This window comes from Phacochoerus africanus, chromosome 2 (genome assembly GCF_016906955.1).
Source record: "Phacochoerus africanus isolate WHEZ1 chromosome 2, ROS_Pafr_v1, whole genome shotgun sequence".
Taxonomy (NCBI): Eukaryota; Metazoa; Chordata; class Mammalia; order Artiodactyla; family Suidae; genus Phacochoerus; species Phacochoerus africanus.
The window spans coordinates 167,735,321-167,745,893 of record NC_062545.1 but is presented as its reverse complement, the minus strand read 5'-3'; the positions used below and the strand labels follow the sequence as shown (position 1 = coordinate 167,745,893).

General features: G+C 38.5%; 1 protein-coding gene across 1 annotated transcript; it reads right to left on the bottom strand.

The window, feature by feature from the left end:
* Positions 1-4,338: 4,338 nt before the first annotated feature.
* Positions 4,339-9,248, bottom strand: C2H15orf61 (chromosome 2 C15orf61 homolog). The gene is made up of 2 exons (XM_047767143.1): positions 8,780-9,248; positions 4,339-4,563 (listed from the first exon to the last, which is right to left on the bottom strand). The coding sequence occupies exons 1-2, from the start codon at positions 9,123-9,125 to the stop codon at positions 4,436-4,438; spliced, it is 474 nt and encodes a 157-aa protein (XP_047623099.1). The 5' UTR covers positions 9,126-9,248; the 3' UTR covers positions 4,339-4,435.
* Between the last annotated feature and the right edge of the window lie 1,325 nt (positions 9,249-10,573).

The window sequence follows — 10,573 nt, the reverse complement described above, 5'->3', positions numbered from 1 at the left end:
GTATATATATTCTTTGTTATGTGATTATAGTTTTGAGTAATTATAAATTACACAATAAAATATACATTTTAAAAGCAATATATACATGGCTTTTAATAATTAAAAATGTTTCCTGGAGTCCCCTTGTGGCTCAGTGGTTAACGAATCCGACTAGAACCATGAGGTTGCGGGTTCGATCCCTGCCCTTGCTCAGTGGGTTGAGGATCCAGCATTGCCGTGAGCTGTAGTGTAGGTTGCAGATGCGGCTCGGATCCCGCGTTGCTGTGGCTCTGGTGTAGGTCGGTGGCTACAGCTCTGATTCGACCCCTAGCCTGGGAACCTCCATGTGCTGAGGGAGCGGCCCAAGAAAAATAGCAAAAAGACAAAAAATAAAATAAAAATAAAAATGTTTCCATTTTTACTGAGGTCAACAATTAGCGAAATATTAGTGACCAAATATGTGTGATGAAAGAACTTACAACTATTTGTACAGTGTTGTGTGCTAATAAGACATTAGCGCTGAGAAAGTAGGAATTTGTTTTAATTAGCAAACTTTCTTGCTCCCAACTCTTTATGCAGCTTTATGGTGGTTCACAACTTACACAGGAACCAAGAATTTTGACTAGCAATTTCTTCCAACACTTGATAATTGATATGTATAGAAATAACTAGAGAAGAGATGCAAGATTTTGTACTAAAAACATACGTATCTTCATTAAAAAATAGTTGCCTGGATTAAAGCCAAAGTCCCATTGAAGAAGTATGGGCTGAAAAGTTGTCTCTTTTTCATCAACTTAGAAAACTCCTGATATCCAAAAGGGCAGGGTCTCCTGGGAACCCTGCTGGCCATCTTAGGTGTAACCAGCAGGGCCACAGACACATTCACATAAACTGCCTTCAGTGTGTCTCCTTTCTTCCTCTCACCTTATTTTAAAGATCCTTTTTAGGAGTTCCTGTCTGTGGCGCAGTGGTTAACAAATTGGACTAGGAACCATGAGGTTGCACCTTCGATCCTTGGCCTTGCTCAGTGGGTTAAGGATCCGGTATTACCGTGAGCTGTGGTGTAGGCCGCAGACAGGGCTTGGATCCTGCGTTGCTGTGACGTAGGCCAGCGGCAACAGCTCTGATTGGACCCCTAGCCTGAGAACCTCCATATGCCGGGGGAGCAGCCCTAGAAAAGGGAAAAAAATAATAAAATAAAAATCCCTTAAAAAAATTTTTTTTTCTTTTTTGGCCGCCCCCCATGGCATATGGAGTTTCTAGGCTAGGGATCATATCTGAACCGCAGCTGTGACCTAAGCCTAAATTGTAGTAGCACCAGATTGTGTCCCAGGACTTCCAACATGCCACCAATCCCTTTGTGCCACAGCGGAAACTCCTAAAAATCCTTTTATTAATGAAGATTTTTTTAAACATAATATATATGAAATACAAGAATGAGGATTACAAAAACAGCTTTCCTGAATAAAGGTAAAACTGACAGTTATAAGCATATTCACAATACACTGTAAGGTAGAAAGTTTTCTCATTTTGTCTTTCTCAGATTGCAGGTGGAAAATAAACTAAGATACAAAGGAGTAGAATTATTAGCCTGAGGTCAAAAAGTAAGATAGCACTTCAGGAGTTCCTGTCACAGCTCAGAGTTTAATGGACATGACTAGTATCCATGAAGATGTGGGTTTGATCCCTGGCCTTGATGCTCAGTGGCTTAAGGATCCAGCATTGTGGTGAGCTGTGGTGTAGGAACAGATTCAGCTTGGATCTGCCGTTGCTGTGGCTGTGCCATAGGCTGGCAGCTGAAGCTCGGATTCGACCCCTAGCCTGGGAACCTCCATATACTGCAGGTATGCCCCAAAAAGACAAAGGAAAAAAAAAAAAGCACTGGAGTTCTTGCTGTGGCAGCTTGGACTGCTGCAGAGGTGTGGGTTTGACCTCCAACCTTGTGCAATGGGTTAAAGGATTTGGTGTTGTTGCAGCAGTCTAGGCTTGGATTCCATCCCTGGCCAGGGAACTTTCATATGCCATGGGTGTGGCCATTAAAAAAGGAGAAAAAAAAAAAAAAAAAGCACTCTTACTAAAATAGAATTAATCTCCTGACTTCCAGCATTTATATTTTATCCCTTTTAGGCCACAATACTTCAATGTAATATCCAACTTTAAAGACAAAACTTAAACCATTACTGTTCAATGAGGAGCATTTTTCAGACTAAATGGTTCACTACCAGACTTCATAAATCCAAGGAACGATATTTTAAATATTTGAACCATGCCCTTTAGCCATCGAGTTCATCCTTCACCATGATCAACTCCATGAGAGCAAGAGGTCTATTGATTTTCATGTAATACAAGAAAATATTACATTTGCTTAATTGTTACACAGTGAGCACATTGGACAAGAAATCAAGGCTCTATTTAATGCTGCAAGCAGCAGAGAATTACAGAGATCAATAGGGTAGTTTGTCAAAGATGTTCTCTAAGGAGACTTACCTATCACCGTATGGACAAGAAGTCACACTGACTGTAGCTATTGAAAAACAGGTAAGCAGAGTCAGCAGTACAAATTATCAGAAATCAAACAGGCCAGTGTGAAGAGGTGCAACTCCACTGAAAAGCTGTATTTATAGTCTGGTAATTAAAAAACATTTTATCAGCTTTGTGTTGGGCCCAAACCTTTACAGCAAGTATTGACAACACCAGCCACAATGAATGAGCAGTATTTGACTTAAAACTTATGAGCTATAGTTATTTAACTTTGTCCATTACAGAGAAAATCAGTTCTAGCCTTCCTTGCAAAATGCTAATAGTCAGTTTTATTATTAATGAAGCTTAATGTAACACTATCTCCTTTGTGTAAGCCATTCATTTAACTAGTGTCAAGTATATTCTTCAGGACTAAATATATTGGCATAAGTACTTCTTTGATTAAAGTGTTATTTAGAATTGCTTTTAGACACATGAACACTACATATATTTGAAGAACAGTTCACAGTCACTGTAGCTCATTTAAAATGACTACCTTTAACGAAACCAGTTTGTGTTTCTTCACTACTCTGGTGTTTTCACCTCAATCACTTCCACTTACTTTCCCTACCGATTTGTCAGCGGTAAGGACCCAAATGCTGGTTAGGTTGAATTTTAGAAAATATTTTGCTACAAAAATGTGTAAACATTGCAGAGCATCAGCAACATATTAACATAAAATGATATATAATGCATGTTTGTAATTATGGGAGAGATCATAAATCTTAAACACCCATTGGTTTAGAAATTAAATAGTTCTACTTAGTTCTCCCTAAATTACTCCAAATTTCTGAAATTTACCATTCGTCTGGGTATTTTGTAACTACCCCCAAGGATAAATTTTTTTAATGACTTTGCTTTCAAAAATGCAATTAACTTAATAAAATTCTAACACAAAACTGCCATTAGGTCTTTAAAATTTCAGCCCACTTCCCATCATCAATAAGTCTATAGATATATACCATTTCGGCTAATTGCTTTTTACAAGTTACCAAATTTATTTTTGGGGGTCTTTCTAGATCTTAATTGTCCTTACAGCTTTATCAGCATGCTATTTTAACTTTTAATAAGTTTTAATTTCATTCATCTTGCTGCATTAACCACAGTTGTTATTACATGAAAAAAAAGGTAGTGTGGTATTGGACTCTTCAGGTAATAACAAGTTTCAACATTACACCTACACCTCTCATACAAGTAAATGGCACAAGGGCTTTAACACATTTTCATTTAAAAGTCATTAAGCTGAATGGTTTAAACTTCAGATTGTGACTAGAATTCTCATCAATTTTGGATTTGCCAGTGATATAATTATTATCTCCACTATAAATATCTTAAAATCCTCCACTTTTTCCAGTGTTAAAGATTTTTCCCCTCGCTTCCTTGTTTGTTTTGGCTATGCCTGTGACACACAAAAGTTCCCCAGCTAGGGATCAAATACGTGCCACAGCAGCGACCCAAGCTATGACAGTGACAACTCTGGATCCTTACCTCCAGGACTACCAGGGAACTCTTTCTCTTCCTTCTTTGTGTGGGTACCTGTATTTTCAGAGTATGGAATCTATAGCTTAGATTCATTTTTTTTTTAAATAATTTTTTAATTTTCCCACTGTACAGCAAGGGGGTCAGGTTATCCTTACATGTATACATTACAATTACATTTTTTCCCCCAAAATTCATTTTTAATCTCTAGATTAACCTCGTTATAGGAAAAAATTGGTGTAAGCATTGTTTGTAGTTCCATTGGCTAACCAGAGTATGCAATATATAAGAAGCATGAAAAACTTTGCCTCTTGAGGGCAATGATTCATCTTAAAGAACCAGACACTATAGAAAGAAAAAGATGTTTGCAAAAGTTTTATTTTAAAGGATCAAAAATAAATATTGCACACACACATGAGAAAATCTACTGATATTTATGTTCTCCAAATGTTCACTTTCAATACATGGCACCTTCATCTTCTTTATTTAGGAAATAAACTGTTATTGGTCCATAACTGGTGTGCACAGTCTCTGTGACTCTAGCAAATAACCAGGAGCCAAGTCCATATAATAAAGTTGGAATACCTAGAGAACAAATGAATATGTTATTTGTGAAATTAATACTTATTAATCATGCACTCATATATTTGTCACGGTACAAATCATATAGCCCTCCTCAGCAACATCAACAAATTATAAAGTTATAAAAATATGAGTAAACACTGACTCTACCTAAGAGCTCAATTTCATCTATGTTTGTGAAACACAGTAACAACTGTGTTAGCCTAGAGATTTTTAAAAGTATAGATAAGGTTGGTATAAACTCTAATTCAAAACACTTTACAAGCATTAATTCATTACCTCCAAGTAATTATGAAGTAATTCTTTACTATTCTCACAAAGCAGCAGAGAATATTCATTAATTTGGTTGTAGATGCTCCTGATTACTGGCTTTGAGCTTAAATTACTAGGTCATCTTTATTGTGCTTTTGATGGCTAAAATAATTTTCCGTACAACTTAAACTGGGTCAAATAACTATCTTCAAAATCTAAGGTGAAACCTAACCCTAAGGAAGATTTTAGTATAACAAGTGTGAGAAAGAAACAATCCCATTAGTATTTTTACAACTGATTTGAAAATCTTGTTTCAACCTATTTGAAATAGGTATGTAGTAGACCCCAACAACATGTTTCTTCCTTAGAATATTTCCATTTGCAATCAGCTGCCATTTGTGATACATGAAACTAAATATATACTACCCAGAGACATGGATTAAGCATTCATGCATATGATGTGAAGTTAGACATACAACAAACTTTCACAATTCCTATTTTTAAGGTGCTTATTTAAAATCGATGACTATTAACATATTAAAAACATATGTATCAAACCACATGCACATGAATCAATAACAGATATTATATGCTCTACACAAGTATTCATTTTATTGTTTCTGTGTAGAAGTTGGACAGAAAGTGTCAATTTAAAAGAACAGCTGTACATTTGGAAAATCTCTTTCTAGTTATTAGGGAAATCGACACATGCTCAAGACTAATCATATTGCTAATTTTTTTTTCTTATTTTTCTGCAAGAGTGTATTTGCTGTGTTATGCTCTTTCTGAATATATAAGTACATTGGACTACTTTGTGCTTATTTCCTGAAGCTGCATTCCAAACACTGACGCCAAAGATTAATAAGGAGAAGCACCACTAGCTGGCAATGAGAAGAGGCAAAAATGCCCATTTAGACTGGCGTCTCTCTGTTTTTAGGAATATACTAGGTCATAGCTTGTTACTATCATAGGGTTCCCTGAAAATCCTATGAAACCTTTAATAGCATACTGCCTTCTTTGCTTTGGTAACACCTCCCCCAAAACTCTAAATGCCTCAAGGGAATGTCACAAAAAATCCACAGAAACTAGCATCATAAAGCTATTTATAAACCATTTAGCCAAAAAGAGGAAAAAAAAATAAGGCAAGTGGGGATGTGGAGTGGGGGAGTGGACAAGAGAATGAGAACAAGACAGGCAGAAGAGAGTGAAAGGTAAAGGTAGTAATTGAAATAAAAAATAAAGCATGGTATTACAACTTCAAAAGCTGAAAATCAATGGAGTGAGAAAGAAAAAACAGGCTTTAAAAATAATTATTAATTTTCCAATATACTGAGAGTAAAATACAAAAAAATATGACTTTTAAAACGATGCTAACGACAAATCTAAGGAATGGCTCATGACACTGAAAATTTTGTTTGTTCTACAGTATTTATCAGTTTTCAGTTAAAATACTGTCTTTTTTAAAATCACACAAATGGTCAATATTTTTTCAGCTAAAGTGGAGGACTGACCAAAGATTAGTAACTTAACAATAATTACATTATCTCTTATTACAAAACAACTAGGAACCACTACCATTAATGCCGTTCGATAGGGGATAGAGATGTGATATAGGAGTCAGAAATTCTGTATTTCTTTTTATTCTGCAGTCTACTTATTTAATGCAGTGAGGCTAATATGCTAAATGGGAAGATTAGGCATTCATATAATTTATACATTGAAAAACCCATGATTTTCTTTATAGTGCATATGCTTTAAAGTCTATCAGATTTCATGAAAAATTAAATTTTTTCCATACTGTCTGAAACATATCATAACATCAAAATGAATGTAAAAGTCAGTTCTTTGCATAATCATTCATTCTGAGTCAGCTGAACAGTAGGTAAACCACTGTCAAATCAAGCACTTAAAAAAAATTAGAACTTTGTAGCAAGTCTCCAATTACCCATTCATTCCAATGGTAAGTTGCTTTTCTTAAATCTTAATCTACTTCCCAGCAGGATACCCAGACTGATAAACCATCAGTAAAATGTCAGCTTCCATTGAAAGGAAGGCAGAAGAGAAAGGGAACAAATGGGTAAAAGAGAAATCTTTATATACAAAACAGAAAAATGAATTACTCTGATAATTACTAATTTGGAAAGGAAGAAGAGGCATAAAACCCTAAGTATTTTCTAATGGAACATATACTTGATGATCCAGTGGGGCAACCGCACATCACAGAATAGGAAAGAATCCTATTATCTATCTAATTCCCCACTTTAAGACAAAAATACAAAATAAACCTTACCAAATTGGTGAATATTCTTTAAATTAAAAAGTCCAGAAAAATTCCTTGTATTAATCTAAGCCAATTTGTATTAAAGCATGCATAAGCAGAAAGTTTTCCTTTTTGACTTAAAAACTCTTATTCTCTTTTAAGCAGAATTTTTACAATTTTCAAAAGACCATAGAGACTATTAAATCACTATTCGGCTTTCTCTTCCACATTAAAAAAACCACAGCTGTTGCTTCTTTCTTCAAAAGGTTTTACTACTTTTCTATGTGAGAAAGTTTTGGGCATCTTATTTTTCTTTGGATTTCTTTCTATCTAAAAGAGAAGTCCCTAATCATTAAGGTGTTCTTAAGGTGTTAGGCTTTAAATGGTGAAAAAAAATTTTTTTTAAAGTTACTGTTTACCTATAATCCTCCAGTTATGTTTTTCCTAACCTATTACTCTACATTTGGGAAGAATGATTTTTTTCTGATTCTGAAAATGCTAAAATAAACTTATTCTCCTTGATTCTAGTCATCGCTCCAGTCTCTCCAAATAATTTTGAATTTAATTTTCTAAGTTACTACACTCTTCAACGTCATATCAACCTCAAAATTAGTAAGCATGCTCTATATAGTCCACCAGCCAGATAACAACACATATTTTTAAAGGATTACACATTGCTAAATAATCTCCTTAATGGAATGAACCCAGGATAGTCCCTGTGGAGAAATGGCTCCAGAACCCCTTGACTGACTCACATGAGTCATTATAAGCAAAAATATACATATCGTATTTAAATTTAAGGAATAATCAGCTGTAATTCTGGCTGAAAAAAACTAGTTGGATAACAACGTGGGTCAGCTTGCACGTTTAGATTCTGATTTACTAGAATCTGGTTTAATTCGATATCAGCTATTAATGGGTTAAAAACACCTTGAGGCCTATTTTTCCCTGACCTATAAAAGGTGCACGCATGTCATTATTGGTTCACGCCTCTTCTGCCATTAACCAAAAGAAAATAAACATCCAACAAGAGTAAATACTCTAGTTAGGGTTAGAATATTCCCATGAAAACATATGAGTATTAAAGAGGCAGTCTTTTAAATATCTTTTAGGCCTAATATCTGATGAAGCTAACAACACTAACGAAAACCTTTAGTGCTCTAGTAAATCTAACTTTCTGGGATTTCACATAAAGAAAATAAAGACACTTAAAAAGTGGTGCGAGTTTTGATAATATGAATGCACCCACAAAATTATGTTCATGGATGGGAACGAATTCTGCCCCTCAATGAGGCATAAAAAAACAACAACAAAAACACTATTAGAGCCATTTTCCAGGGGCTTAGGGGTTTTTCTAATTAAGAGTGGCAGGAAGTGAAGATGGCAAGCCCTCTCCCCAGGGGTGATGCAGGGTGGTCCCTCTCTACAAGCCTGTGGATAAGTCCCACAATCTGGGGCACGATTCAGAAGCAACAACTTAGCCTTGTCAAGGACCTGCGGGGCGGGGATACAGACCAGCGACAGGGACGAACCTGAAAGGTGGTGTTGTGGGGGGGACGCAGACGCAGTCTGGGAAACTCCGCGGCCCGGGGCGAAGCGTCTGACCTTGGGCCGGGGTCTGGGCCTCGGAGCGAGAATGTTAGCGTGCTTTGCAAACAGTGGGGGGCATCGTTTGCAGGGCGTGGTTCAGCGGCCCGGGCCACTCACCGAGGTTGATGACCTTGAGCGCCGTGAAGAACCGGTCCTGCCGGGCCAGGTCCTGCCAAGGGGCCTTGGAGCAATGGTACTTGATGAAGGGGAAGCAGCCGGTGCGCAGGACGTGGTAGTTGGCGCCCTGCACCGGCCAATTGAAGTGCGAGAGGCCGAACTGGTCGTTGCGGACTGCGCTGTAGGGCACGCAGAAGGATGTCCAGTGCGGCAGGCGCCGCTGTAGCAGGTGCCGGGTCAGCACCTCCGAGGCGCGGGGCTTCAGGCGGGAGGCAGCATCGGAGGCCCAGGGGCGGAAGAGCAGCAGTCGTAGCACGGCCTCGTGGGCCCTTCGGAGGGCCTCCATGACCGGCCTCGCCCGGGTCCCCCGCCCCTCGGCCGCCGTAGGGGTGCGCGCCGTTGGGGGCGGGGCCGCAGGAACGTGCCCGCGCGCCCGCTCCCCGGGACGAGCGGCGGGACGCCCAACCGGCGTTGCGCGAGTGCACGAGATCCCCCCGGGGCGCGGTGACGCGTGCGCACAAAGGTCCCGCCAGCTAAGGGAGCAGACCCTGGCGGAGCGAGGGGGGCGGAGAGTGCGGCTTGCCGTTTCTGAGCAGGTAGTTAAATCGTCACTAAGGTCCTCACGTAGTCGTTAATAACCCCGGGCGGGGGGAATACGCGAGTTTTATCAGTTTAGGTATGAGGAAAATTAAGTTTTAAAACAAAAACATAATCGCCCTCTTGAGCTGCAGAACTCAAGCCCACATCTCTCTTCCAAACCCCAGGCCCAAGTGAAATCCTTACTTGGCGTTACTGCGGAGACAATTGAGAAGGTTTCCTCAGGGAAGTGAGTTTAAAGCCAAGGGCCCAGATTTGCAGTGGCTGGTAAAGTCAGAAAGTGCTTTTGTCTCTAGGACCCCTCTGTGGTGTTGTATAAAATAAATCCCAGATATTTCAACATAAAAGGTTTATTTTTTTGAAGTTCCCTTATGGCACAGCGGGTTAAGGATCCTGCGTTGTCGCTGAAGCGGCTGGGATCGTTGCTGTGGCAAGGGTTCGATCCTTGGCCCGAGAATTTAAACGTGCTGTAGGTGCGGCCAAAAAGGAAAAAAAGTTTATCTGTAAAAAAGTCCCAAGGCTCGCTAGGCGATGCGCACCACCACCTCCCTCCTAAAAGCCTGGTGAATGCCAGACCAGGAGTCTTAGTTACAAATCTTAATAATAATCTTTAGTCACCCAATGTCAAATCTATTACTTTAGGAAAAACTTTTATCAAACTTTGCAGCTTCTTGAGGTAGTAACATATACATTGGTTTTCTGTTATATGTCCGAAATTCATCATGTTGAAGAAACCATGCATAAATGAGATGTGTCTGGAAAGTGCTGTTTGTAAATGAGGTAATGGTGTGTAAACACCATGTAACAATTACTATTGTTGAAAATGCAAGGGGAATGTAGGATAGTGTGGCTAGCTTTTACATTCTCCAGTTTTTATTGATTCATTCAACAAACATTGATTGAGCACCCACTACCATGTGCCAAATCTGGTAGGTTAAGTAGTTTTAGGGACCTTATAGTCATGCAATAATTTGAACTTTTTAGGATTCCCTATTAGATAAAAAATTTTAAAGGATTTTAGGTGGAGGCATGATGTAGTTAGATTTGCTCAGAAATGGCTGGAGAGAGGCTAAGCTGAGTCAGGGAGGTGATTCAATACTGTGATTTCAAATTAAATTTTAAAAAGTATTGGAGTCCTTTTTCAAACAAAATCTGTCATAGAACTCCATCATATAAAGTACATGAAACCTTGTCTTT